The sequence below is a fragment of the Anopheles nili genome, chromosome 2 (assembly GCF_943737925.1).
Source record: "Anopheles nili chromosome 2, idAnoNiliSN_F5_01, whole genome shotgun sequence".
Taxonomy (NCBI): domain Eukaryota; kingdom Metazoa; phylum Arthropoda; class Insecta; order Diptera; family Culicidae; genus Anopheles; species Anopheles nili.
The window spans coordinates 23,397,925-23,425,180 of NC_071291.1; the positions used below are offsets into that span (position 1 = coordinate 23,397,925).

Here is a 27,256-nt window from a genome sequence, read left to right on the forward strand (position 1 = left end):
TCCCGCCTTCAATCAACTGCGCGATCCATCCGTCCGTCCGTCCGGGCATCACCTATCGTCATTAACCGAAGCCGAGAAAGGGCGATGTATCAGATGGTTCCGATAGACCTCAGGGTTTACGGAAGCGAACCCCTGGGAAGATAACGTTCTACTTCATCCGCGTTACGCGTGCAACTCTCGTTTCTCATCTGTTCTTTTGATCCGACCTTCTAGCGAGTGAGACGAGCTCTGCCCGCACAGCCGAATTCGGGCAGAAGGCCGCGCGTTTAATTGAAGTATTTGAAGTGAAACATTGAAGCCGCGGAACCGGCAAACCTTCGAAAGGAAAGTTCGGACGCCGTGGGACACCTCTCCGTGACTTCACGCCCTAACGAACCATTGTGTGTTCCTCGCCGTGTTCCAGTGTGTACGTGTGCGCGTGTGAGTGTAAGTGAGGGAGTGTGTGGTTGGGCGGGCGTAAAACTCAACCCCCAAAAGATAAAAAGGAATAACATCGTAACCCTCACTGCGGAGTGCGTGGTACGGAAGCGGCAATCGGAGTGACGCGGACGCGGTGGTGTCATAAACTTCGCGGAAAAGCGTCGACCTCTTCCCGACGTCCTCGAGAGCATCACAGAAAAGGATGGCTCCGGATGGGTTTCATCGCCGACGGCAGGCGACGACGATGGCTGTAACGGTGCTGTTTGTTCTCGGCTCGATCTTCATCGGTCAGGTATGTAAGACGTCCCGTGCTTTATGGCACGTTGCGGTTAGACGTTGGGTGATGATTCAGGGCATTTTCAGTGAATTCTTATTTGCATGGGAGGCAGCATTCCGAGCTTGGCGCTCCTTCCTACGTTGAAGGTGAGTCGCTGAGTCAACAGAAACGAAGGCGCGAATCGCTCGAGGCGGCTCTCGTGAACAGCAATTGATCTGTTAGGGCCGTAAAGTGGCCTTCGAGCTGCGGTCGACCATTTGCAGGGGCGTTCTAACGCATTCTCGTAAGCCGGGCGGTTGGTTTAAAAAATAAAAAAAAAACACAACCATCGGATGCATCGTTCCGTGCATCGGGGATTTCCGCGTTTTCGCGCGCGCCGTACTTACACGAGCCACTTTATTATGCACGACGTAAGTGGCAACCTCTCGGGAGCCTTTTTGCATTCCACGCTGAGCGACAGCTCGACGGTGCATGATGAAGTGCATTATGAAAAAAAGAAAACGACCGAAAACGAAACATCGCTGCCGAGAAAGCCCACGAAAGATGTCATCATGCGGTTATGAACCGGGCGTGAATGTGCTTTAAAATGTGCATAAATTTACGTTCCGATTGCCGCGAGCAAATCGATGCAAATTGCACGCCAGTGTGCCGTGCATTCGAGGCTGCGTTGAATGGGTTTTGTGTTTCGGTGTTTCGGTGTTTCTCCCGAAGCCAAAACATAAACGGCACCCATCCGTGGCCTTCTTATCGTTGGGTCGCATGTGTTGAGTTTTAGCAATGATTGTAGCTTTTTTTTTCGTTCGTACGGTCAACTCAAATGACCAGCAAAACCGTTGTCTTTCGGGGACGTCGCTTGATAGTGCTTACTGTGCAAGGTTGCAGCCGCGGTTGGTTTTCTCGTTGCCGAAAAATGCGCCCATACAGCAAAAAAGAAAAACCAAGCGCTGACATATGTTTAACCGAGGGACGCGTACTCCTTTAAACGCGCTTTCCCCAAAACCGATGCGATCTGGCGTGGAGTTCTTGCGTTGAGTCATGCTGGCATCAACATTCCTGCAGCTATGCATCACAGACTCGTGGCACAGACACAGAACAAGTCGGGGGAAACCACAAACTTGATGACGCACACAGAAGAAAAAGACTGAGAAAAAGCCTCCGAACGAGACGTGAATGAAATTTGGAATCATTATGCTTCCGAGAAAGGAAACATCACGCGACCGGCCATCATAAGGTGGTAGTTTTTGTTTGTTTGTCCGACGCATTGGAACGATTGTTGCGATGTAGTTTGTAGGGCTTTGGTAGATTACGACCCAAGACGCGCACCCGTTAGGCGTTTGAGCAAATGGTCACGTTGTATTGTTCGGAAATTATCATCTGCATTTCACCTCGCGACCGTTGCGTGTGAAGTCACCCTTTTTTTTTTTGGTCGTAACGATCGCAGTGATCATCGCACCTACTTGTAAGCCAAGGTGATCGGGTCTCGCGCTTCGGTTGGTTTCTTGTGTTTGCGTTTGGGCACGTATGGTTGCGATGTTATGACCCTCCTCGAAAGCACCAGCAGCCTGTTCGTGTGATCAAACAGGCTAGCCACCAAATTTCCCTTCCTTACGTAACGATCATCCCGAGCATCGATTGGCATTTCGATCGGTTTGCGCCCCAGGGCGAGCCGAAATTTCACGTGTTTCATTGCGCCAGCCGATTATTGCAAGCGAGTTGAGAATAACCCACGGAGCCTTCGATGGAATTCGCTCGCCCATGGCTCGTAGGACAGGAAATGGGTTTGCGTACGTACATTGCCATATGCGAACGCACCCATACACGAGCGGCGACATGGAGATTCGCTCCAGTGTATGGGGCTCTGGCGTCTCGAGACGGCCTCCGCTTACCTTGAGCTCGGGCCCACGGCAGCGACACCGGTGACGTAATGTCGCCATTTTTGCGACTCCATCGAGCTCCAAGCTCCAGCAGCGGACTGGGCAAAAACATGAGCTTACACACCTACGGAAGTAGCGCTGGTTGCGAGAGCACGTTCGTGCGAGAAACCCAAACTGCCCGTCCGCTTCTGGGTTGCTTTCCGGTCACGCCACGGGAGCACGATTAGTGTGTCGTTTCTTTTAATAATTTAATCTGACTTCTAACTGCAACCGAAGCAACCCTTCTGGAGATCGTTCCCGTCGAACCAGACAGAGTGAGAAATTAAAACCCCATTCGCGATTGAAAGTGATCTTCTCGCAAAGCCCCTCGTGGGCCCGCGACCCGTACCGATGACGATGCTGATGATGATGACGATAATGATGAAGATTGACGATAATTGGCGCAACGTTTTGCAGGGCTCTCCCGCGGGGAAAAACCGTCTCTCGCGCGTCTTTTGATTGATCGTCGGTAATTATGATCGGTGCGAAGTCCGGTGCAGGGTTTCGCGTCTGCCAGGATTCACGGTGTTGGTGTCCTTACACCAACCGGCTATTAACCGGCACTCCGGTCCCCGTTGGGCCTTTGGCGAAAGATTTAAATCACGCACACGCACATTATCCTCCACTGGCGATCGGAACACCCACGGGAAGGACTTCACACCATCGCGCTCGTCCTCCGGGTTCAGCTCACGAGAGCCACACTTCGTAGCGTGGGATCTTTTGTTGAGAAAAAAAATTGAAGATCATCTAGAACGGCCCGCCTTGGGGTGAAAATCACCTTTCCCACCAGGTGGAGGATGAGTGCAATTTCCTCCCCATAGCTCGGGTGTAATTAAACTCCAACTTTTTGGCAGCAACTAGAACGGCTTTTCCTGACCGAACGCTTCCGAAGCGGATGCGAAATCGGATGCGTTTCTGATTGTTTTCGATCTCCGCCAGCGGGCGCTTTTTCCTTCGAGCTCGGTTTTAAACGATCGGTTCACTTTCCCAGCCAGATAGAGGAGGGAAATGAACACACATGGCACGCACCACGATCGAGGCCGGCCCTTTTGATTGCCCTTTATTCGCCGCGCATCTGCTGGGAGCCACGGTTTGGGTCTGTCTTTTTCCACCGTCACCGGTTTCGGGGCGGAACGAAAACAAAACTCCCCCTTTGCTGGGGTTGGTTTCATTTGCGATTCACTTCCGACATCATTAAGCGATATGCTTCGGTAATGAGTCGCGGGGGCGCTTGGCTTTTATTTTCGTGCCCCGAGCGACCGATCGCCCTTTCCCTGCAGGGAGGTTTGCTGGAAAAACGCACCTCTCCTGGGGGTGGAAAAAAACGCGCGGATATTTCCGCGCGCTCTGCTCGTGCGTTTGTTTGTTTGTGTGTGTGTGTGTGCTAGTTTTTGTTTTATGATTTTATTGTCTCGCCATTGAGCGAACGGCATCGGGGTGCAGCCCTTGCGTTTGGGTGGGGATTGTTTGTGCCTGTGCTGAATACCGAATGAGCAGTTGGTAGTTGGTCGCAAGAGCTGACCTAAACCGAAACAGGGCACGGGTTCTAGCAAGCGGCTGGGATACATATCTAGAGCAGAAAGCGCATTAGAATTCGGATGCGATAAATCGGACGCTCGAGGTTGGGCAAACGCGTTTGCCTGCCGGACATTAATGAGTGTCTTTAGCGAAACACACGCTCTCTTTTGGGTGGAAAGAGCTGAAAAACGGTGAAAATCACGGTGGAATCACCAAACGATCGCGTTGGCGCACGTCGCGTAAGACAATTCCGAGCCCCAAACCCCGTTATGATTCCGGTGCTTGCTCACAAAACAGCTACGCGTGTGGCTAAACGATGCGAGGCGTATGAAAAATCGGCACAAAAATTCCATTCGAACCCAATTCTAACCCACCACGGTAGCGTAACTCCGCCAGAACACAGGCGGACGAAGATATCGACTAGCATCAATCTTCATTTGCTAATTTGCTTTGCTAATCACCAATTCGTTAGCATTTTGCAGCGAATCGCTGGCCTAGGCTCGGTTAAAATTGCTGCCCGTCTGCCACGACTACGGAATGGGCCAAAAGATAAACGCAGGCCATAGCGATTCTACTCGCGTTAGCAATCCCTTGCGGTGCCGTACGTCCTACGATGCGTCATTGGTTTGTATTTTCACTTCATCTGTCCCTGGATCGCGTATCGCAACGCGACTGATTACGGTGATCATGGTGTTACAAGCGAACCCCATGGCGAACGAACGAGCAGGGCTTAATTATCACCTCGTGCGAGAACGAACCATGTAGCAGCTTCATGCGGGTTCTATTCCAAAAGCGGAATTTTCCTCTCAATCCACAACCGCAAGGTGTCGAGGTGGTAAAAAGGAAGCTGAACCCCGACACCGAGCCCTACCGGCTGGCAATTAGATAACGATCAATTAATGACATGTAATCGCCACTTTCTTCCGCGTCTGACGATCTCAAGCGAGCGTATCTCGTGAAGCTGCGAGCGGGAAAACTCTCCATCAGCGGCGTGAGCAACTATGGAAAATGATAGTTCTCCTCTTAATAGCCTCGCGCAGAATGAGCCCTAAGCGTTCATTTTCCAATCTCGACCGCTTTCGCGATGGTGCGCGCTGTAACGACATAAGGTGGCTGCCATGAAGGTGTAACTTTCTCTCGCTCCGTTCTTCGCTCTCTTGCTGCAATGGTTTTTGTTATTATTTTTTGTCCTGTCCGCCCCTCAATCAGCGCCCAGCTCATTCACCAGTCCGTCATTAGCATTGCCATGGGTGGCACGGCACGGTTCCTTGTGGCCGCACAAGACCCAACTTGCACGTTCTCCTGGTACCGGAGTGTTCACATACGGTCAGTTCGTCTACGGTGCAGCTGCAGTTGCACCGTACTGTTGCGTCATCGTTACGTTACGGCGCCCAAAGTGCAGCAAATTCGGTGCAGCAACTTGGCGGGTGGTTCGAAACCAACCGCAAAGGGTTTCGGGGAATTGTTCGACCAACCCTGCTCGTTTTTCTCGGTTTCTTTTTGGTTGTTCACATTTTCGGTCGAACGTCTGCAGCATCTTGCACTTTTGCATATTTCGGCGCTCGCAAACCGGTTTTCGGCCATCGGCACAGAGCGCAGTAGGTGTTGCATAAAGGCTTCGTGCTTTCGTCCTAGGATGCCACCCCGTCGGATGGCTCGGTTAGCGTTATAATTTGCAGCTTTCAGCGCGTCTCAGCAAAATGTGGCGCACACTCGAAGCCCGGGTGGTTACAACGATACAACAGCCCAACGTCCTGACAGCGCGCCTCGTCGCGACGACTGACAGCGTATGGACGCGTTCGACCCTTTGAATGATTTATCAGTCAGTATTGGCTGGCAGGAAGGGAGATCGTGACTGCCGTCGATCGGTCGAGTGCCTTCCGCAAGGGCGCTCGGGCAGATTTCATCATTTATCTCCGTGCGATCGAGCGTCGAGCAAAAGCGAACGCTAACCAGGACCGCCTGGCGAGGAGCTGTTGTTAATCCACTGGAATGAAGGAAAGGCGCTTGAACAGTGAACAGCGTCGTTGGTTGGTCGTTGGCTGCAAAGGAATTCCAGGCTAGGGTGGTGCTTTGGTCGCGTTAAAACCCGCTCCAGACGGCTCCGGTCCGTTCCGTTTTCGGGTTCGTTGCCTGTTCGGGCGTTGGTGTCGTTCGATTTCGGCAACACGGTCTTACCTTGCTTAACCGTTCTTGGCCGTGGGGAACCGCTACCGGGCGTGTTTCGAGCGTGCAGGAGTGGCTAAAAAGGATTAATACATATTTCACCCGCACTCGGAGGGCGTGGGACGATTGGTCTCCTGGTGCTTGGTTTAGCTTGGTGACTTAAATCATTCGCTTCATTCGCACGCGTTCTCCTGTGCGCGGGTTTTCCAGCGCACAACCAACCGCAGAGTCATCGAGCGCGGGTGGTGTACCGAGGTGTACGACACGGTCTCGGTCCCTGGAGCAATCAGCATAAACCATATACGTGATTTCGCAACTCACTGGCACCCCCCGGTTGCAGTCGGGGTTTTGTCTCGCGCGCTGCAACTTCTCGGCAGGACCTCGGCCGTGTGGTGAAACGAGAAACGGAAAGGAAGGAACCAGAAAAGCACCACCTGAAACAGGTTTCCGTTGCAGCGCGCACCTTTCGGGGCCTTCCCGAGCCAGGGTGATTAAGCCCACGGAAAAGGGAACGAGCTGGCAAACGGACCGCGTGGTCGATGGGTTTGGCGAAGTGTGGTGTTAAATTTGATGGTTTTGTAACCGTGGCGAAAAATTCTCCCCATTTTAGATTATTCCGCAACGCCGCGTGGTTTACCGTACACGCCGTAAGACCACACGAGACCCCCGTGTGTTAAATGAGTAGCGGTAGTTGCGTTCTAAGCGCATGCTTTCCAATTTACGGTCGCGCCCAACGAAGCTTATCGGAGCGATGGCAGCGGAATCGCGATAACAGGAACCACACTATCCACTTTCGGTCGGCCGGTAAAAGCGTCGTGCTTAAAGACCGGTGCCGTTTGGTTCGCCACAGTAAAATGAGTTTAATGAGCCCGATTCCGAGTGGTAAAGCGCGCAGGACGATGCGATGGCCCGCTGGCTAGCGTTTAATTTCACAAAATCCCACTCTTGAAGAAGTGGTCCCATAAAGTGCCAGCGCATACTGATGTTCTGCGCCACCGCAGGGTACCGGGTTGATTCGAAAGGCTTTTTCTTCCATTTTCTCCGCGGCCCAATCTTGCGCTCGCATTTCGATAATTTGCTTTGCGTACGCTGCTAGCTCCCGTCTCGTGTCGGTGGCTCTGGAAGGGACTACTCCGACATGCGAGATGTGTACCATCTGCCTGCCTGTCTAGCTGTGATAATTGTTCATCCCCCAACTTCGACGGAGGCACGGAAAAGACCACATTCTGTTGCTCTACGCAAGAACGCCTTTACGCGGACGATAGGTAATTGTCTTAAATCCAATTTTTAAACCCAATTGCGGCCGTAGGGTCTGCCGCCAATCCCAATAATCCCTTCGACCGATCGGCACGCCAACCCAGCGACAGCTGCTTCGGTGGGAAATGAGCCGCAGATGCCGTTACGAGGCTACGCGGACGTGCTCGGTTATTAGTGCTAGCGCTCGAATGAGGACGCGACCGGTGCAAGTCCGTCGAATTTCCATCCAGCTGAACTGATCCGCATCGAACGGGCATGTTGCAGAAGCCACCAGCCGATCATCGATTGGCGCTGGTGATCCCGCTGCTTGGGAGGGTTTGGATTTGTTTGCCTTTCCGAAGCGATCGTTACGCTCCGGTGGCTCGCGGAAATGTCGTCCCATGGTGTGGCTTGGGGTGTATCAATTTTCAACCACTCAATCATAACGAACGCAGGTCCCCCTCCAGTAGGTCTTGCGACACAAATAACTCTTGCACCGGAGCAAACAGCCGGCGTGACATCGGGGAAGCCGGACACGGTTAAACATGCCGCCCTAATCGGGCTGCGGGCTTTGATTTGCTGCACATTGTTTTAATTAGTGCAGCCGTTTCGGAACCATTCCGTTTGCTGTACCGTTCTTGGGTCCCGCCTTTGGCAGGATCTCCGTACGAAGGGCTGACGTCGAGCGCAATAACAATTAACGCTGGGTGGAGTAATTAATTGCCCAGCTCGTCGGGAAAGAGATCGTCACGATGAGCCACCTTTTGTGCCGGCGGTCCTGCGATCTCGGCTGATAAGTGAAAGGCACACTAACGGGACCAAAGTTAAGTCGATCGCGACAGCGTACGATGGCGCTACCGTGAGTTAGAACCACCGGTTTGAAAAGAAGATGCTACCGGATTGCAAGGGTGGCATTTCTCGCTTCTAGAAACGACGCCGGCGGTTCCGGGAAATGACAAGCAGAAGGATGTACTTATTAATTAAGCCCGTGTCTTGTGCGCCTGAGTGGGTAGATTGGGTGTGTTGATGGTCGCTTTGCGCCGATGACGAAGTGAAAACAAATTGCAACTATTTATAAAGTCAGCCTTTAGGGGTTGAAATGGCAAAGTGTTGGGGTAACTCTGGGAATCCATTTCATCGTGCTACTGTATGTCCCCCACACGTCTGAATTGTGATTCGTTTTTTTTTTCTTTCAACAACTGCCGCGAGCACTGGCATCTAAGGCGAGCTAAAAACTCTCCCGGAGGGCTTTTAGAAAGGTGTGAAACGCGTCGACCAGCGCCGACTTTGTCATGTGCGTACAATAAGTCTGCCAGTTTAAATTGGCCGTTAATTTAAATTCCACTTCACTCCACGCCAACAAAACGGTGAGGTTGCAGGAATTGGGCCGCAAATGGGGCCAGTTGAGGGGTCCACAGCAACATAAGCGGTGATCGGTTCGACTACATACAATAATTAGATCTTCAGTGCGTAGAGCGACCGAGTTGGCGAGCGAACGAGATTCGATACCGAGTGGAAAAATTGGCTGAATGGGTGACGCGATTACCGAAAGGCACCGCAATTGACCGACCAAAAGAGGATTGCGCAACCCTTACCTTAAGGGCGCGACCAGCACTAATCGCGTTTTTCGGATCAGCACCACAGCACCGTGGCCCTCGTTCGGCTTTCAATGGTAATGAGCCATTGTGCCAAGCGCAAGGTCCCAGGATCGACCGGTGTGATCGCTCGTTTTCCCGAAACTCGGAGCGTGCGTGAGCTTTATCCCAGCCTGCGGCATCCGACATAAAGGACCTTCCGGGGATGCCGTCGACAGAGCGCGCAGCTTGTCATAAAACACGATCTCCTTTATTGTGCGCATTCTGGAGTTGGGGCGCGATTTGCGATGCGTGCATTGCTCGCGATCGAGCTCGCGCGCGCGCGGGCTGTCTCCGTGCGCATCCTGCTGGGTTCGTAATAAACTTGCTCAAAACATCGACAGCCCCATCGGTCCTGGCGACCGAAACCGACAGTTTGTTGGCCCACGCCCGGTGGGAGCCCATAACGATGCCGATGCAATCGCGATCGCCCAGCGGGCTCAGCGGAATCGCTTTTCCCGTATGCATTTGGTTTTGTTTTTTTGCGCGCTTGCTCCTTTTGCCACGCTGAATTATTCATTTTCGTTTTCCGCTACGTCGCCGCCAACGAGCTTCGACGTCGCGTGCGCAAACGCTCTTCATCGTGAAGGAATGAGAGTGAAATCGGGCTCCTTTTGATGGGCGGCTTGGACTCCTCGAAAGGGCTTGTGGAGCTTCTTGTACTCTTTCGCTTGAACCACCTTGAAACCGCTCGCAATTGACCACCGTTCTGGTGGGAGTTTGGCTAATAAAAACGGGAATTTTCCCATTTCCAGGGCACCCTTACGCCGGTCGGGTTTGATGTGCCGTGGAGCACGTTACGGTTCTCGGTTGGAAGCGGTGCTCGACGTGAATTATGACGTCACGGAACGGGCCAAGCATTAGCTCTGGATGATGAAATAATTCACCATGGAAAATCCGCATTTTCCGACGAGCAGGTGTACGCGTTGTGCCATACCGTAGACTAAGCGTGTTGTTTGCATTCGCTAGAACTAGAGTTGGTGGGAAGTTTGGATGCACTTCGGAACTCCACAGCTCCAGCGAATTAGAAAGCCTGCTCGAGCTCGTGCAATATCACTCAATTCGGTGCACGAATTCGGGCCCGGGTGGGCCAAATCGAGTGGCTGACGAGTGAAGTGAACTGCGCAAAAAAAGGGCACCCAATTTAGCACACTTTCCAAATCGCACGGTGACGAAGTGCTCTCAAAGGTAGCCTACGGAAGGCGGTGCCCGGAAGTGAAGCACACCGCCCGATTTCCCGTACACGCGCGTGCGCGCGCTAATGAATGAATGAATGGGTGGAAAATTCGCGAAACGCTTCCCATCACAGCGAAAGTGGCTTGTTTTAATCGCCGATTTGCGGGCGTATCAAATGGCATCACTTTTACCGGTGGAGTTTTCATCCGTTCTCTGGCACCGTACAAAGAAGCACCAGTTGGCGATGAACGTGTTTGAGAAGTGAGCAGGATACGAAGTGGCAGTTCTCATTGAGTACTGAGGGAAAATTGCCTGGCCATCGCATGGGCCTTTGAGAACAACTTCGACTCAACGTCAGTTTGTGGTTTTGTGGTCAGAATTTAGACTTCTCCGTTCAGGACCTTACAGTTCAGCACGGTGTTTGGTAGCGACGTAACGACGTCCAACGAAATTGTTTCTCCGACTCCCGCCATCTGGCTGTGCATCACTCCCCAGTGATCCGTCCGTAGAAGGGTAGACCCGCGGGCCACAAGTGACCCAGGTGCGAGAACGGACGACTTCTGGCCTTGGCAGCCGGTTCATCGGTAAGCCCACGCGGATTGCGACTTCTTAACACCTCCTCAACAGACGCGCGGACCACGCGCAAGTGCAAAAGGCGCTCAAACCGCGTGTCTTTGTGTCCCGCGGCGAGAAGGTGTTCCCGAGAGATCGAAACGACGAGGCGCAACGTCGCGAAGGCCACCGTGGCCTTTGAGTGTGCCCGCATAGGAGGCGGTTCGATCTCGACGTTCAAGCCACAGTACGCACGTCATCGGCCTGCTGGAGAGGTTGAGAGGCCGGTTCCAGGCTTCACGCGGACTCGAACACGATCGTTCGTTGACCGAGCCCGTGGGGTGGTGAGTTTTTTTTGTGTGTTACATTTCGGATGGTGCCCGTACGCGAGATGAAACAATGGAGCGGGTGGCGCATTTTCAACATGCTCTAATTCGTGCCCCTTTCGAGTGCTCTCCGTTCACTAAATATATGTATATTAGGCCCCCGAAACACGGCGCCAGAGGCAGTGGTTAATCGCTTGCGTATCGAAAAACGCACCCCTGCCGGGAAACGGGCCCTGTTTCAGCCGCTGGAACAATAGCCACGAGTGGGGAATAGTTGATGTAACTACGACCCGACGAGAAGATCGAATCGGATCGTCTTGGGCGCTCGATGGACGTCTAGGCGTCTGCCCTAGACCTTGCGTGAGCGGCGAAAATCTCCCAGGAACAAACCAACCACCGCACAGGGCCCTGTTTTATCAGCTGAATGTTTGGGTTGTGGCTATGGGGTATGGGGTTTTTTTACGGGTCTGTTTATTGTTCACTCATAATGCAGAACAAACGCCAGACCGAAGGGTGGTCCAGCCAGATGGTGGACGGAGATTATCCGACCCAACGGTCTAGCGGTTTGGTGCCACGTGGAAAAGGGCTGCGTAATTAAATTAAGCTGCAAGCCTCGGTCAGTCTTGAGCCCGACAAGGGGCACGGGAAAAAAACGAGGAAAAAGAGGAGAATTTTCATCCAACAATACGCTCGATCGGGTGGACTCGCCGTCGTTCCACGGTTTTCCAAACTCTCCCCACACTCCGGGAGGCTCGATCGGACGCAAGAGATAAAGCGTTATTTAAGCATTTCAGCGGGTTTTCTTATGGCATGATTGGAAAATGCGCAGGAGGATAGCAAAAGGGGTTGTGGAAACCATTTTTTTTCTCTCTTCAACAAACAAACCAAGCGTACCAGCGGTTTACCGGTGTAATTCCGCGTGGCGTACAATTTCATGCACCATCTTTGGACCGCACATGGATCGATCGATTCGGAATCAATTAAGGGATTATTGAATTTTGATTGTGCTATTTTTTCCGGCTTTGCACGTTTCTCGCGTTGGATGCCAGAACCCACGGTGTGCAGCCGTGGGAGCCAAACCGAACAGATCCGGCCAATGTAGAGCATCCCAGCGAGCGTGCTTCGGGCCATGCTTTGCATGTCGAATTGTTTTCCCTCAGCCGCCATTTCTGCTTCGACGGTTCAGCCAACAGTGCGTACTGTACTCGGCTAAAATGGGCCCATGATGTAACACGGTGCCACCAGTATATGCATATGCAAAGTGCGCCCTGTTTGTGCTGGCGACAATCGATCGGACACCAACGACAGCCATAGATCATGCTAATGGCACCAACACCTGTGCATCTCGTCGTCGGCTACTAGATGCGTTCACTTTCCATCCATGTCCGCGAAAACGAACGTTGAACTCACGATTGCACCGGGGCCCTTTTTAGGTCACGTGATGTTCGGTTGCATAAAACTCACCGTTTGGCAGATTAAATCGAGAATTGATCAATCTCGCCCGGTGATTATATGTTAATTCATGGCAAAGCCACCTCTGATGTCATTCCGGGTAGAATTCTTCACTCACTGCGCACAAGCCAGAATGCAATCATTATCAACTCTATTTAAAGTCGCCACTGCTAGGATGCTTTCTGATTCTAATGCACCATCGAGCTAAAAGTCCATTATTGTGCCATATAAATGATTGGCTATTTCTCATCACGATCCACTGGGTGGCATGAGTAAATGATGGCCAACGAAGTAGGTGGGTCGACCTGATCTCGACAGACGTCTAACGTGTCGTGGAAGCATTTCTAAATGACCACTGCATGACCGACTGGAATGCAGCCAATTGTCGTAGACTATGGGTGTGGTATTTGTGGGATTCTCGAAAGCAAACGCTCCCTGTTCCTTCCTAATGACGATCGCATCGTGTTGTGTCACCCCAGCTCCGGGAGCGAACATTATCATTAGCGGCAGAGATCTTCACACGTCCACACGATCCCGGTCTCGTTTTCTCGTATGATCAACGATAAGCGACACCAACGGCACAGGTGCTAGAGGCCGTCCCGTAGCGTAAAGCTGTCAGCGGTTGATGAGTGTTGCCGATGGGGATTCGTAATAAAAAAACACACCCTCTGACCGATCGCTCGAAGGGACTGCGCAATGGCGCTAACGGCGTGACACGAAAGGAAGCAGTTGTCGGTTAGAAAAATGCATCGTAAGTCGCTTCGCTGTCTGGGACAAGGAGTCGAAGCGCCATTAAAAGCAACCGCCGCAAGAACCATTAGAAATGAGGTTAACCGAAGCGATTCCCATCGATCGGAATTTCTCAACTCGTCACCTCCGGTCACCGGTAAAACAGCTCGCTTTCAGCACCTTGAGCTAATTGTCACGCCGCGCTTGAGGAAACCGTTTCTCCTTGAAGGCAAAGGCGTCGAAGATGGCGTCGCTTCCTTTATCGGTCCGCCACCGGATAAGAGGCACGCAGGCGTATGATATATAACCTTTTTTTTCGGCAGGCCCCCGGGTCGGAAAATCGGCAATTATCCGTTCTCACGGGCAAGGTTGTTCACTAGCAGCAGTAGCAACCGCCGGCTGCGATCACCCGACCGAACGGATGCGGGCCGTCAATTATCGATCGTTTGGAAATGAACGGAATTAATTTTTGCCGGCCCCGGACGGTTTAGTGTTTGATTGGGCCAACGATCAGGCTGGCCTAAACCGGGCCCCTGAAGACCACCGTGCGCTTCTCACGACCGGCAATCAGCCCGGACCGAAGACCGGTGCAATGTTGCCGGTTTGCCGGAGGCTGGCTTACTTTCGCGTAATCATAAACCGCTGGTCCAACGGTCATGATCGATCGTGCGCGTTTGGTTACGAGTTCGTGTGATCGAGAGATTTTTCAGTTCGATTTGGAAAGGAGATCCACTTTCTGTTAGCACCTTCATTTGGATTTATTCGTTTATGAGCGGTTGATTTCCTTTTAAAATCTCGCATTATACGATCTCGGCCAGCAGCCTGGGAAATGCGCCGGAATGACGTTTGGATCGCTTGCGTGCGTCCCATTTCTTATCATCAACAGCGATTTAGGGGGTTTAGGTGTGAGTTTAGTGTAACGGGTTCTGGGGTTCCGTTTCGAAAGCTTCCAAAGTGGCCGTTCTTTTGGCAAGGTTAGTTTTCTCAAGGGTGGCTTGCTTCGGCAGCCAGATTTGCTTTTTATTTTTATTTTTTCAATGATTGCGCACTGTCTGTTCCGACTGTAACACATTCGCTTGCTTGCGTCAAGAATAAATCGTCACGGCTTTCGTTCCATTCCGCGGCGGTATTAATCGGTTTCCAGTCCACCCCGAAGCCGGTTCCAATGCTTTTCGAGCGATGAACTCCGCGACAACGTGTCTAACACCCACAACACCCGGGGCAAGGTCCGAACGGCGTGTTTGGATCGTTCGCGGTCACAAACGCGCTTCCAAAATAACCCCACAGATGTTCGCACCCTGATGGAGGTGTTACGTCTTATAGGGTCTTGTGGTGGACCAGTTTGCCGGCCGTCACTCGCCCATGCGGAACCAATCCCACCGCAGGCTGGCCGGACGTCGAAGTGGGCCCATTTTCGGCCCGTTTCGCCGTTGACATTGAGCCGATTGCCTTGATCGACAAGGCGTCCATGGTGCGGCCAGTGCGTCGACACGGTGATGACAAATTAGGTTCCATTTGCTGGCGATCGCGACGTAGTGTCACGTTTTCGGTGGAACCTTTTCCGCCGATTTTGAGCGCGTGGGGCTTTTGTTTTCATGGCTCTAGTCCCAGTGTACAGCTCGAAAGTGACGGTTCGTGACTGACATCACAATTTTCTGGAAGCAAGCGAAACTGGTGCCAATTTTCCACAACCCACAGGGTGGATGATTTCATCGAATGAAAACGAAACTCGCGCTGGGTCATTGCAACCTTTTGCATTTAATTTTGAAATGACTCCGAAATCAATCGATAATTGGGGGGTGGTTACAGGTGAAACGATTTTTCGTCACACACACACCGGTCTCAGTTTGCCTGAACTCGAATGAAACTTTGCAGCGTTGTCGACATCAACACCCAGCGGCCCAGAGGACGATCATCGTTAGGGCCACGGAATCGTTACGCAATCAAAGTGGTTTCGAGCAGCACGTTAGAAGAAATAACTATGTTGGGGGCACCGCTTATTGCTCAACAATCGTCCGGATGATTGGTGTGGAGTGAAAGTTTGGGGCACCCCAGCACGACGGAATTCCATCCGTCGTTGAGGAAAATGAACGTTTTCGAACGAACCGACTGACACGCCGTCAGTGGGGGGTCTGGCATTTGCATAAAATACCGCCATTTTTTCGAGGAACACACCCTCTGGCCGGGCGGGATTTGGGAGCACCACTTTTAATTAAAATGAAATCAAACCCCCACGGAATGGCGAGCTGGGACTTTGACCACGAAGTGCGTGTGATAAATCATGTCGTGGTTTGGGTGTATACTTTCATTTATTTCTACTCTTCCATCCAACAGCGTTCCCCATTTATTGGTGCCCTTTTCAGACCTCATCTGCTTATGCTTGTATTTTTTCTTCCTTCCTTCCCATCTCACAGGCCACGGGTCAGGACTCGGAGTTCGCACCGCACGTCACGGCCACCTGCAAGTCCGGCACAATGAACATCAAGATCCAGTTCGCGGGCCCCTACAACGGAGTAGTGCACGCCCGGGACTTTCGGACGCCGGCCTGTATGACCTTCGGCAACGGGACAGCCTCGCTTGGACTCAGCCTCAATCTGCTGGCCAAAACCGGCAACAGCGAGTACTGCGGCATACTCGTCAGCAACGTGAGTGGTGGTGATGTAAGCTCGTTTTCCGCTTGTTTAATGCTTAGCTTTATACTGGTTATTTTTTGTTTAATTTAAATACCCCGAATAAGATCCCCTACCCGAAACCTAACTTAGCGTATGGAGAGCACGAAGGATGGTGCGTTTGTTTTATTAACGAGTTTGTCCTGTCCCAAACCGTCCGCAGAAGGTGCAAACTTCCGCGATGCGTTTAAAGTGCATGCGTTGATTGTGTTCGTTCGCGATCACGTTTGACAGTTGGTAGACTTCCGCGAGAGCGACAGCGGTTGACTTCACGATCACGACCCGTTGGTGTCTAATTTGCCGTCGTAAAAAGCACTAACCACAGCTCCGATAAGCGTGCTGTCTTAGACGGCATCAAGCACGTATCGCAAGCTCGAACAGCTTCAAACTGTTCACATTGTGACTACATTTTCATAACCGCCCTGGTGTATTTATAATCATCTCCCGATTGATCAGATATTTCTATCATCACGAACGTGCCTCCAGTGTGTCCCTAAATACGCTGGCAGAGAAATGAATCCGTGGCGAAGAGCTGTTGCCCTTGCCGACAGACATAAGTCGTCCTTCGTCGCCGTGTGATTGCACCGGACGTATTCCCGGGAGGAATGTTCCCAGCGGATTCCCACCGGATTCACGTGACGTGAAGACGTTCCCTGTCACAGCGCGCGCTCGTCACACAAATCATCGATCACTGTGGCTCAGATGGTGATGATCTAGTCTCAGGCAGGCTCGGCATGATCTGCAGTATGGCCTCGGCGCAAAGGCACACATCGACCACTAGCAACTTAATTGACAGCAATTGTGATCATTTGCGATCATTTAGAGATGGAACCCACTCGGTCCAGCCGAGGACCGGCACCAGCCAGGAATGGTAATCAGTTCGGAATTGGCAAAGGACGGCAAAGGGCTCCAACCGCGGAAGGACTCGCACGGCTCCCTTTTGGTGAATGTTAATTGCCTCACCGTGGTTGGGGTGCAAAATATGGCCATCGCGAATGTGCGACAACTTGTCAAACGCGCCGCATGACGGTGGAAGTGACAAGCGTAGAACCGGCACGTCCAAGGACTCCTTCGTCGCGAGGTCCCGCGGGAATGCGCGTCGTCAGAACGTGTGCAAGGGCATTCCGGTTGGTCCCGTGTGGAATCCGCACTCTCGGTCCGTGCTAATTATCCTGCCCGAGCCGCATCGGGACGGCAACGCGACGGAATGTGCAAAATGAAGAGATTACGTGTCGTTCGCCTGTGTCCATGTCCGTTCCCAAGGGTCCAAGGAGGTCCCAGGACGTCATCGTGGAAGTCGATCGCAGACACGTTCGCGGCAAGGGCCATCCGACAACGACGATGGGCTCGCTGGGAAAAAAAGGGTTCACTTATTCAAATCTCGCACCGTGCGATTTCACCGCCCGCTTATCGCATGCCGGCGGATCTCCGAAACGAGTCCGACGAGTGCTGATCGATTCATTGATCGGTTCAAGCGCAATGGTACGTCGCCCTGTTGCTGTTGGGCTCTATCGGGCACGATCACAATGCGACCGGCCGGGTTGGTTGGCGGAAATTGAAATATAGAGAGGCCAGCCATTTTGCCCACCGGTGGGCGGGAAAATGGGTGAAAAGCTCTGACACACGGCTTCGGCCCTCGGGAACATTCCACGAGCTTATGCGCCTCCGCCCTCCCAGGAGATAACGATCCGGAATGGCCGAGGTGATTGCTATTGTATGGAAAAATGCGAATCCGAGGCCTGAATCGATTTCGACCGCTCCGTGGCCGGTTGGTTTGGAAGGAAATGGAATAAAATGCAGTTTATGCACAATAGAGCCCCATGTCCAGACGGCAGAGTGAAAGGGTTGAGAGATCGGTGGAGCATTAAAAATAAACCCACACATACACACAATCACGCACACGTGATCGAGGAACGCGTTGATCAGTTTCTGATGGGGTGTGCTTTTTTTTATGTTCATTGTGAATTAAAATTGTCAGGAAACTGAAACGATCGGACACCACGACCACACACACTTGGAATCCACTCGCGAGAGAGACACGATACGCTTACGTAAAGGGCATGTTTAAATATATTCCAATTTCGTCTAGGCAAACCCACAATAAAAGCGGGAGTGATTGCGATAAACCCACGAAATGTGGCGTAATATTTGTGTTACTAACTTTTTTTCTACTTCTTCTTCCCTGCCCAATCATTTCCCACCGCTAGCACCGTAACCGTTTGTTGTAGCATACTTTTTTTTTCCACTCTTAATTTAACTGCCCCCAACGTACAATTATCAACATTTGGTTTGGGTGCCCCACCGGTGACAGCGGGAAGCCAACCCAACGTGGCCGAATGCGGGAAAGTTTTTGTGAGAAACGCCAACCCAAAGCCCAATTTCTCGGTTTCACTCCCTTGAACAAACTCTATTAAACGGTCTTGTTAGATGTGAGATAACATCAGCGGGCTGCCATTAATTCGTGAGATACTAATTTCGCCTGATGCCAATACCATTGGGCATTAGCCACGCGGAGTAGGTCAACGGTTATGGGCAGGTAGAAGGCGTTCGATCGGTTCCCTGGGCAAGGCCACGCGGGGAGGCGTTCGTTCGCACTTTTCATTCCACCCCACTCGGTTTCGTACGGGTGTTTGAGTCCCGTTTTTTGGAGTGTAGGGTGCTTTTGCTGAGTAATGTGCGGTCGGTTAGCAGGATCGGTCGGAGATAACAATGAAGCAGTTGATGTGGTTTGGCGAACCCTAAACGAACCGAAGCGCACCCGCGAAGGGTCGTTGAAGGGTCAAGCCGGTGTGGTCGAAAGAGGCGACCCTTTTTGCGCTTGCGTGCGCTCAAAAGGAGCAACGCCAACAGCGCTAGCGCACAAAATCCAGAGCATCCCCCGTCGATCGGGTGACCTTAATTTGGCTCGTGCGCACGGGACGTTTTGGACCACAGCGTCCAACGGCACGACCAGATTCCGGCCGAGTGATGAGGAATCCGTGTCCCGGAAAGCGCATTCCGACGAACGGAACCTGGCCGGTCTTCCGTGGTATGACTGCGGCTGCTTCATGCGCTTAACGGGTTTCGCCCCGTGGAGTTTATGGGCACCGTGGAGTCCGCTCGTTGGTGGGACCCAGATTTGAGGTGCTCGCGATAGAACGTTTTAATTGTGCTACTCCTAACTGCATCGAGCCTTGGCGACCGGTTCGGTAAGATTAGGATCTCGAGGCAGCAGCATGTATCTCTCGCCCTAAGGGCCAGCGGCCCCAGTTGGCCTATTAGAGATCGTGATCGGTCGGAACATAATGCACCACGTGCACCAGACAGGCGCCGAATCCACCCTTTCGGTAGGGTGTGTTTTTTTCGTTGCACCACTGACAGAAAGAGGGAAGCCTTTTTTGATTGAATTTAGCTAATCATCGCGCTAACCGACGAGACGAGGATCGGTATGGTAATTGGAAACATCAAATCGTACCGACGCGCGATCGTGTCAGATTTACGTAACGGCTGCTCGTGGGACCAATCATCGGATGATTGATTGGATGATCGTTTCCCGCGTCTCGTGGTTTAATTCGATTGTTGTGTGAGATTTTGCTTCCATTTCTATCCACCTCGTGACGTTTAGGACTCTCGTGGGAAGGCTACCAAAGACCGCTGATGGAGTCAAGTCCCTGAGCGCGTCGTCTCTTACCTAACCTGCTAAAACCGTGTCGTTAGCTCGTGGATTAGCGATTGCAACAGTGTGGTGCACCTGCCCGTGGAAGTCCACCCAAACGCCCAGTCACGAATGCGCTGTCCCGGGTTTAATCCACTCCAGGCCAGTGGGCCGTGAGCTGGGCGCTGGGATTGACCGCAGATTTACGGTGCAACCGGTGGCCCGGAAATGGGTTACTTCTCGTGCGACGCCGCCCGGGATGAAAGTAGAACGAACAGATTAATCCGCTCCAGCGTCGGCGTCCAGACCTAGACCTAGAGGGCCACTCGGTGGTTGCCGGTACCGGTAATTTGTGCCTAATGATGGTTCGAGCCCGAAACGAATGCACAACACGGGATGCATCGGGGCGTGCACTTTGGTGTGGCTTTGGTGCAACCACAACTGGGCCAAGATAACGTGACGGACGGTCGGGCGTGCATTAGAAGTATGATTGCAGCTGCCCTTCTGATCGTGCCTGCGCTAGCTTTTGCGCCTGAACTAGTTTACTTTCTCTCGTGGTACTCGCTGGTGGACGCGAGTTCCTTCATTAGACGTTCTTTATTCTCTGCCCGAGACCGCGATCGTGAGCTCGAGCACATGCGCCTAGCCGACCTGGAGTAACATAACGAAACGATCGAAGAAAACCCGGTACTGTTGGAGTTCCGGATTGTTGCGGTTCTGTTGCAACGAGGCAATTTTTTTTTCTTTCACGTTTCGGTGGTCGGGTTGGGCCGACAAACGTTGATTTGACATTTCCAAAACAGGATTCGCTGGTGGCTGAACTTTAAAACTAATCTCTCGTTATGCTAATGACGCTGTATTATGTTGCTTTGTAGTCAGATAATGAGCGTTTTTTATGATTCTAAGCATTGGGGCAAGAATATAGATTGATTTATGGGCGTTTTTTGGAATTGTGCCCCCCATAAAAGTGGATCCAAAGTTACTAACCAGTGCTCATCACCCTCGGACGGAAGCGCACCATTACCAGTGTGGCCTTAACATTCCAATCGGTACTGTCCGTGAGCGGAAGAAACACGGCACCTGATAAAAATGCGCAACCACTCGTCCGGCTACCTAATGGAATTACGATTAAATGCAATTGAAATGAACTCATCCTGCACGCGGAGCCAATCGATTTAATGCTAATTGTTGCCGCTTACCGGGCATCTGGGCTGGCAGCAGATAATAGACACGTTAGTCAGCGCTTCCCGGAGAACGCCCTGAGAACCTCGGCACACGGCGTGATCCGGTAAGCTGCCGTCACGTAGCCGTGCAAGGGCCGGCAAGGGTAATTAATAGCGAACTGAGGGTGCAAGGGTCCGAAGGTTGGATGAATCGGACGCTTAAATCAACACGGGCGGGAAATCGATCGTAATTGAGGGGGAAATACCGTGCGCGGGCATGGTCAGAAGCGGGAAAATGCTCGTATGAACAAAATGGCGCAACTACGAATGAAGCAGACGTGCAATCAATTCCTTTCAATGCGTCATTCAGAGCGTCTCCGATATGAGCGTCGCTGCAATCAGGCTCGAAGATGAGAGGCTTTACATTGACAGCTTGTTATTTGTGCGTGGAAATACTGTGGCAGGATTCGTCGAACCCGTGGGTAATCCTGGCGATGGAAGCAGTTCAACTTGCTTTTTTTTTCCTGCAACACCCGAGAACCCGAAGATCCCTTTGGGAAATGCATTACTGGTGCAAGTAGCAACGAGTTGCCGAGTGGAGCACCAGATGCATCCTTTTGCAAGCGTTTGTTTTATTTACGATCTCTCGGCGCCAGCTGCAAGGAATGCTGCTTTGATTGATTAACGCGCCTCAGAATGAAGCTGTCAAATGAGCGATGGACACGATCTGCGATCAAGTTACTGGAGGCGTTGCCGTGTTTATGGTAAAAGGGTATCCTTGCCTCCCTGCACGCAAACGTGTGAAATAAATTGGACGGTGTTAATGTTTAATGTACTGCGAGCCGATGGTATCGGTCTGAATGGACGCTCATTTGTCCGATGACTGCAACGCAAGAACGCACGAGAAGATGCAGCTGCCTTTGCTTGATGAACGTGCATATGTTTGTTGAATTGTTTGTTTTGTTTCTTAGCGTGCCGTTTAATTGCATGCGTATTTTTAAAGGCTCAACTCGTTCTACCATCCTGACGTCCATTTTCCATTCAAAAATTTCTGCACGCTCAATTTCAGCTGCATCCGTCCACGGTGGGTTTTGCCTCTCTTGGACCTTTTCGTTTGCAACGATGTTGCCGCAGAGTAACCCGTGAACTTATGCATTTTACTGATACAAACAGGCGGCTTTGTGGTAGTCCATTCGCTGTTCAAGCCCGCGGGCACTCGATCACAGTTGTCAATGGGCGGAATTGATGGCACACGTCGCAAATCCCGACAGGGAGCGTTAAACATTGTATCGTTTTGGCACGAGCAGCGCTCTCCCGACAGGGCAAGCAAACTAGTTTTCTCCTTCCTAAAGCCCTGCGGCGTAAAATGCTCCCTTCAATGCACCTTCCAGACGGACCAGACCGCAGAATTTGCTTAAAGTATGTTCTTTCTTTTCGCTTCTCAGCGGCCCTTTTCCCTGAACACGGAGGCCTGGCATCCTTGCGGGAATGCTTAGCTCTAATTAAGATGCTTCTCTAAACGTCCGTCCGTTGGTGCGAAGCTGCACACCGCCCGACTGCAGCTGGTGCTGACCCGATTGGGCCTGGCGGCTATTTGGCGCTGCGCCTCGATTGCCCTAATCTCAGTTCGTTCCCTTTGTGCGGCGATTCAGGCCTGTCTTTACGCTGCATCAACCCAAATTGCACCGGGATCGTGATCGGACCATCAGCCGATCAGGTCGCTCAGACTGGCAGGGCGGGTTCTGGCGAGTTTCATCGGATCCAGGGCATCGGTGATGTAAGGTCACGATCACGATGCCACGCGATACAACGCGCTAGAAAGGCAAGCGTGCTTTCCCAAAAGGCGCGCCAGCCGGATCCTAGCGGACATGGTGCACCGAAGATCGATTGAGATGGTTATTGCGATTTAAATGCTTCCGACAACGAAATGTGGTGCAATTTACTCACGGCGCGAGTTTGATCACCCTGTACTTGGGACCAGGGCGCGGCATTTACGCTAAATCTCACACTTAGGTGTCGGATGCCGTTGATCGGTTGGGTAGCTCGCGCCACTAAATTGAATCGTGGGGCAGCCTCTCCGGCAGCCTGGCGATCGTCCGTGTATGTAGGTTTAGAAAGGGATCCCGATATTGTGTTAGTTGTCGCTGCAGGATACGGATCGTAAGGCGAGCACGCCGAAAAGACGCTAAAAATCAAGGAAAATTGCACGTTCGGGCGATTCTCTAACAGCACCTTAGAGGCATAGCTATTAGAAGAGAAATGCGTACATTTAAGAGTGACCGCATCCACGTGCCTTTTAAGTAGGTAGAAAGGTCACATATAGACGCTTTTCACTTCGAAGTATATCTTCACCGCGCAAAATGGTTTATAGCGGAAATGTACGTTCGAGCGATAATCACAACGATTAGATCATGGTGGTCGCAATCGTGTTTAGTCATTAATGTTTCGTCCAAGGTTGGCAACGCTATTAGGGGCTATTTTGGCACGTGAGTAAACGAAGCGTGCCAGACATAAGCAAAGCAACCATTCTCCAACGGCAAGCCAAACATTTAAACTGGACAAAAATACACCACGACGCTCGCTAGGAGTTGGAAGGTATCGCCATTTTCCGGAAGCTTTCTCGCTTTCGGTCGATCACTCGGTAAGGGACGAAAGCAAAATAACCACAAGAAAAATTCGCAACGCGATCGAGCCTTATCCACGAAACCGTTGATGGTCGCGCTGGCTGGGCATCAACGCACGTAAACGGTTGCATGTAGCCGCACGTGCATTACGCCATTATGCCCATTGATAAAGGCAATTGCGTTGAGAGAGAGAGCAAAAAAAAAGGGCCAGACCTTTGGAAACCAATTACGACCGGTAAAGTAACGATTGGGACGTTCAAAGCGAACAACGAAAAACGAAAGACACAAACAAAGTGATAATTTGGCTTGCGTAATGGCAATGGAAAACGAAAATACTTCACGGTGAAGTGCGGGAACAAATCACAAATAATGACACACGAATGGATGTGTATGTAAGAAAAGCGCTGCCCTTCAGCGAAGATGTAATGTGTAATGTGATAAACAAGTGATAAATCTTATACACCGAAAGCATACGGAAACGATCGCAGTCCAAGATTTGTGCGAAGGACAATGGCAATCATTAATGCTGCCCTTTGTGGCCGGAAAATCACGCACAAAACCTTGAAGCGAATGAAGCGTTAGCCCAACTAACGCCCTAAAGCCCTCGGATGCTGGGTTGGGCGCGATTTGTAGGTCGCACTTTGTAACAAATTCGAGCCCGCGATAACGGGAAATCGCAGTGGCCGAGTCGAGCTAATTCTTGTCAGAATCCGAAATTTATTGCCCTCGCTCCCCTTTTTGGTCAGATAGAGCAAAAGAGCCGCGAGTGGGGTGGAGACGAATACATAAAAAAAAACACAGTACCCAACAAACCTGGTCGTCCATTATTCTACGGGTCGATTTTGTAGGTCGCACGCGTACACCTTCCGGCCGATGCATGCCACCGGACGTCGCCATTTTCTCCCTGCCAAGGGCATACCGGGCGGATCGGCGGATCCCGGTGCCATTATTTGTAATCCATTATCATAAATTGCATTGTTCCGCATAAATTGCATTATGCACGGTTTGGTCGTCGCCCTGTCCGCTTGCTGGACAGCCTGCAGCTGCATTCAATGCGTCGCGATGGCGTGTGCGCGCGCGCGCGTGCGAGAACGAGATGCTGCGCGGGGGTTTTCGTTGGGGGTGGATGTAAATTTCACCCACCGTTCACAGTGCACCAGGTAGCAGTCGGTTTGCTATTTTGGACTCGCGGTGCCACGGGTACCGACCTCAGGTAAGGTGTCAACGAACAACAAAGTGGTGAACACCGACCCGAAAACGGCCGGGACAATGGGGCTGGGAAATCCCCGATTTGGCTGAGCAGATTTCCAGAGCCTGTGCCAGGCGAAAAGCTGACCGATCGTGGTCGCTGGCGGCGGGGAAAGAGAATGAACAACACCCTCGTTGCATCCGCATTTCACCGGAGCTGTGGGGTCCGTTTTTTCCGTTTATTTCAAATTCCGAAAAGCGACGAAACCAGAAGGAAACATAATGCTTCGTGATCGGGGAATAGATATTTTTTCCGCTATTTCTTGACTCTGTTATGTGCGATTAGCTCGCGCTCGGGGGTAAGTAACGATCGCAAAAATAGAATAACAACACTAAACGCAACGTTAACAACAGCCGCGTTACTAATGCTGTGCACTGCCGCTGCCTGAAGCATTAATAAACAAAAAGTAAAAGCTAATAACCGATGCCGCTACACACTGACTGCTTGATGAAACGTCAACCAACTCGCCGGGACTGCCCCACGAAGGCATCGGATTACTCTTCTCGACCAGATGCCGGCTTAAATAATTGAATCGAATCCTATGCGAGCGGGAGTGTCGATGTCAGTGATGCATGGCTGGCTGGAGATGTATTAATAGACGGCGACAAAAACCAGCGACACAACCCATCACGGTGCATTCCTTCCCGCTATACCGGGTCCTGTCCGGTGCTGTAAGCTGATTCTCAGAGAAAGTTTTCCCGAACGGTCAATAGCCATCGAGACGGGTAGGTTTCAAGGGCCAACCCTTGCCGCTAATCGATCACTTGACTCTGACTTTGACTCGCAAGAAAAACTGTTGCACTTTTCGCTGGCATGCATCAGACAGCAAACCCCACCAACGTCTGTCGTGGGCTGTCGACAGTGCCATATCTCATCCGAGTGGGCTGGCGATTTAATTTATGTTTGTCCGCCCATGCGAAACGCCGCTCGGTTGTTGCAAAATCAATCTCCATCTCGATCGATTTCCCACCCCAGGGACGTGGTCTTGATGGGGCCAACCTCGCACTGGTGGCGTGCGCTCGTAATAATCGAGATGATTTTTCACTTTCGATTTTCGCGCCTGCCCCGATTGTTTGTCGGAGCTTTTGTTTGCTTCAACCACCGTCCGGAGCATCGCTTCACCGACGCATAGCTTGGCCAGGGGGTGCCTTAAGTGGGCTTCGACCGTTTATTCCGGCGTGATGGTTCTCCGTTCGCCACCGTTCGGCTCGGTTCAACGATTCCTGCGGCTGAGATATGAGTCCCTTTAACGGGCATCGTTCTCATTAGCATCAACTTTTCGGAAGCTTCGGGCTAAATCTGGAAATGCTTTTAAGTGCACGTGGTGTAATGACTTATTCATCGAGCTCGCGCAGAGCAATAAGCTGCCCGTTCGCGTAGGTGGAGCTGTCCGAAGACAAAGAAACCAAACGGTAATGATTTGTTATTGACGCATGCAAGCCGACCGGATTGGGCAGGTCGGAGATCACTTGCTGTGTTCGGAATAGGGTAAGGTAAACCACAAGAAGGTAGAGTAGTTTTAGAGGAACGACTCACAAGAAACCCACCCGTTGGTGGGTTCTGCTCCGCACGATGGCGTAGCTTTTGCACTGTAATGGAAGCCATTCCGAAATTTATGCCGCAAGGTCATAAATCGCTGGCTCTTGTGTGCCTTCAATTGAAGGTTCATCGCTCAAGGACGTCTCACGGAGCACGGTAGGAGGCTTCTCGAGTGGCACGGCACGAAACCACCGATACGAATTCCGTTATCAATGTGAATGGGCGGAAATACGAGGGGTACGTGCAAAAACGCATTAATTGAAAAATCAATTTATAATTAATGGACGCTCCTAACGAAGTCACCTTCGTTTGCGGGCGACCGAATAACGCATCACCATTCCGCGAATCGAAGAAGGTCATCAGGAGGGATCCCTCTTCATCGGAAGCTCATTAGACACGATCCAATTACGTCTTCCTTCGCGACACTTCATTAGAGACGAGCGGATGCGATAGGAGCGTATGGTTTTTCTTTGCTTCTAAGCACAGTTTCTGAGATTACATTTTTCGACTGGCCACGGCCGGTACCGGCACCCGGGACCTAGATGTGCCCCATTCCAGCCAGATGCCGTCCCAAATTCCACACCTCAAATGAGTGGCTTGATAGTAAAGGGGGATGTGAACAGCACGATGTTTCGTGGGATGCCCTTCACGTACCGGTGGCCGAATTGCGCATAGCAGTTGCTTGCAAAGTTTAGGTCAGCATCTAGCTTTCGGGGTTTTTCGAGGGAAAGTAGCAACAAATTTTCCACTTTAAACCGAGGGCTGGCCCGTTGCCGCTGATGATGGTGCTGGGGATCGCAAATCTCATCATCGCGCTAGGGGAAGACACTTCACAGAGTGATGATGCTTCAGCCAAAAAAAAAAAATAGTTGTAACAACTTTGTTCCACATTCGAGTACGTTGGTTTGTGTTGGATTGGTAGCAAAGGTTGTCAATGGATCGATTCGTTACAAACACATTTGGGACGGGATGGCTAAGG

General features: G+C 51.6%; 1 protein-coding gene across 1 annotated transcript in view; it reads left to right on the forward strand.

The window, feature by feature from the left end:
- The first annotated feature begins 550 nt into the window (after positions 1 to 550).
- LOC128731041 (uncharacterized) overlaps positions 551 to 27,256 on the forward strand; it is a 30,278-nt gene continuing 3,572 nt past the window's right edge. Inside the window, exons 1-2 of the mRNA XM_053824171.1 lie at positions 551 to 712; positions 15,814 to 16,059. Coding sequence (XP_053680146.1) covers positions 623 to 712; positions 15,814 to 16,059 — 336 coding nt within the window. The 5' untranslated portion in view covers positions 551 to 622. The remainder of the gene's footprint in view (positions 713 to 15,813; positions 16,060 to 27,256) is intronic.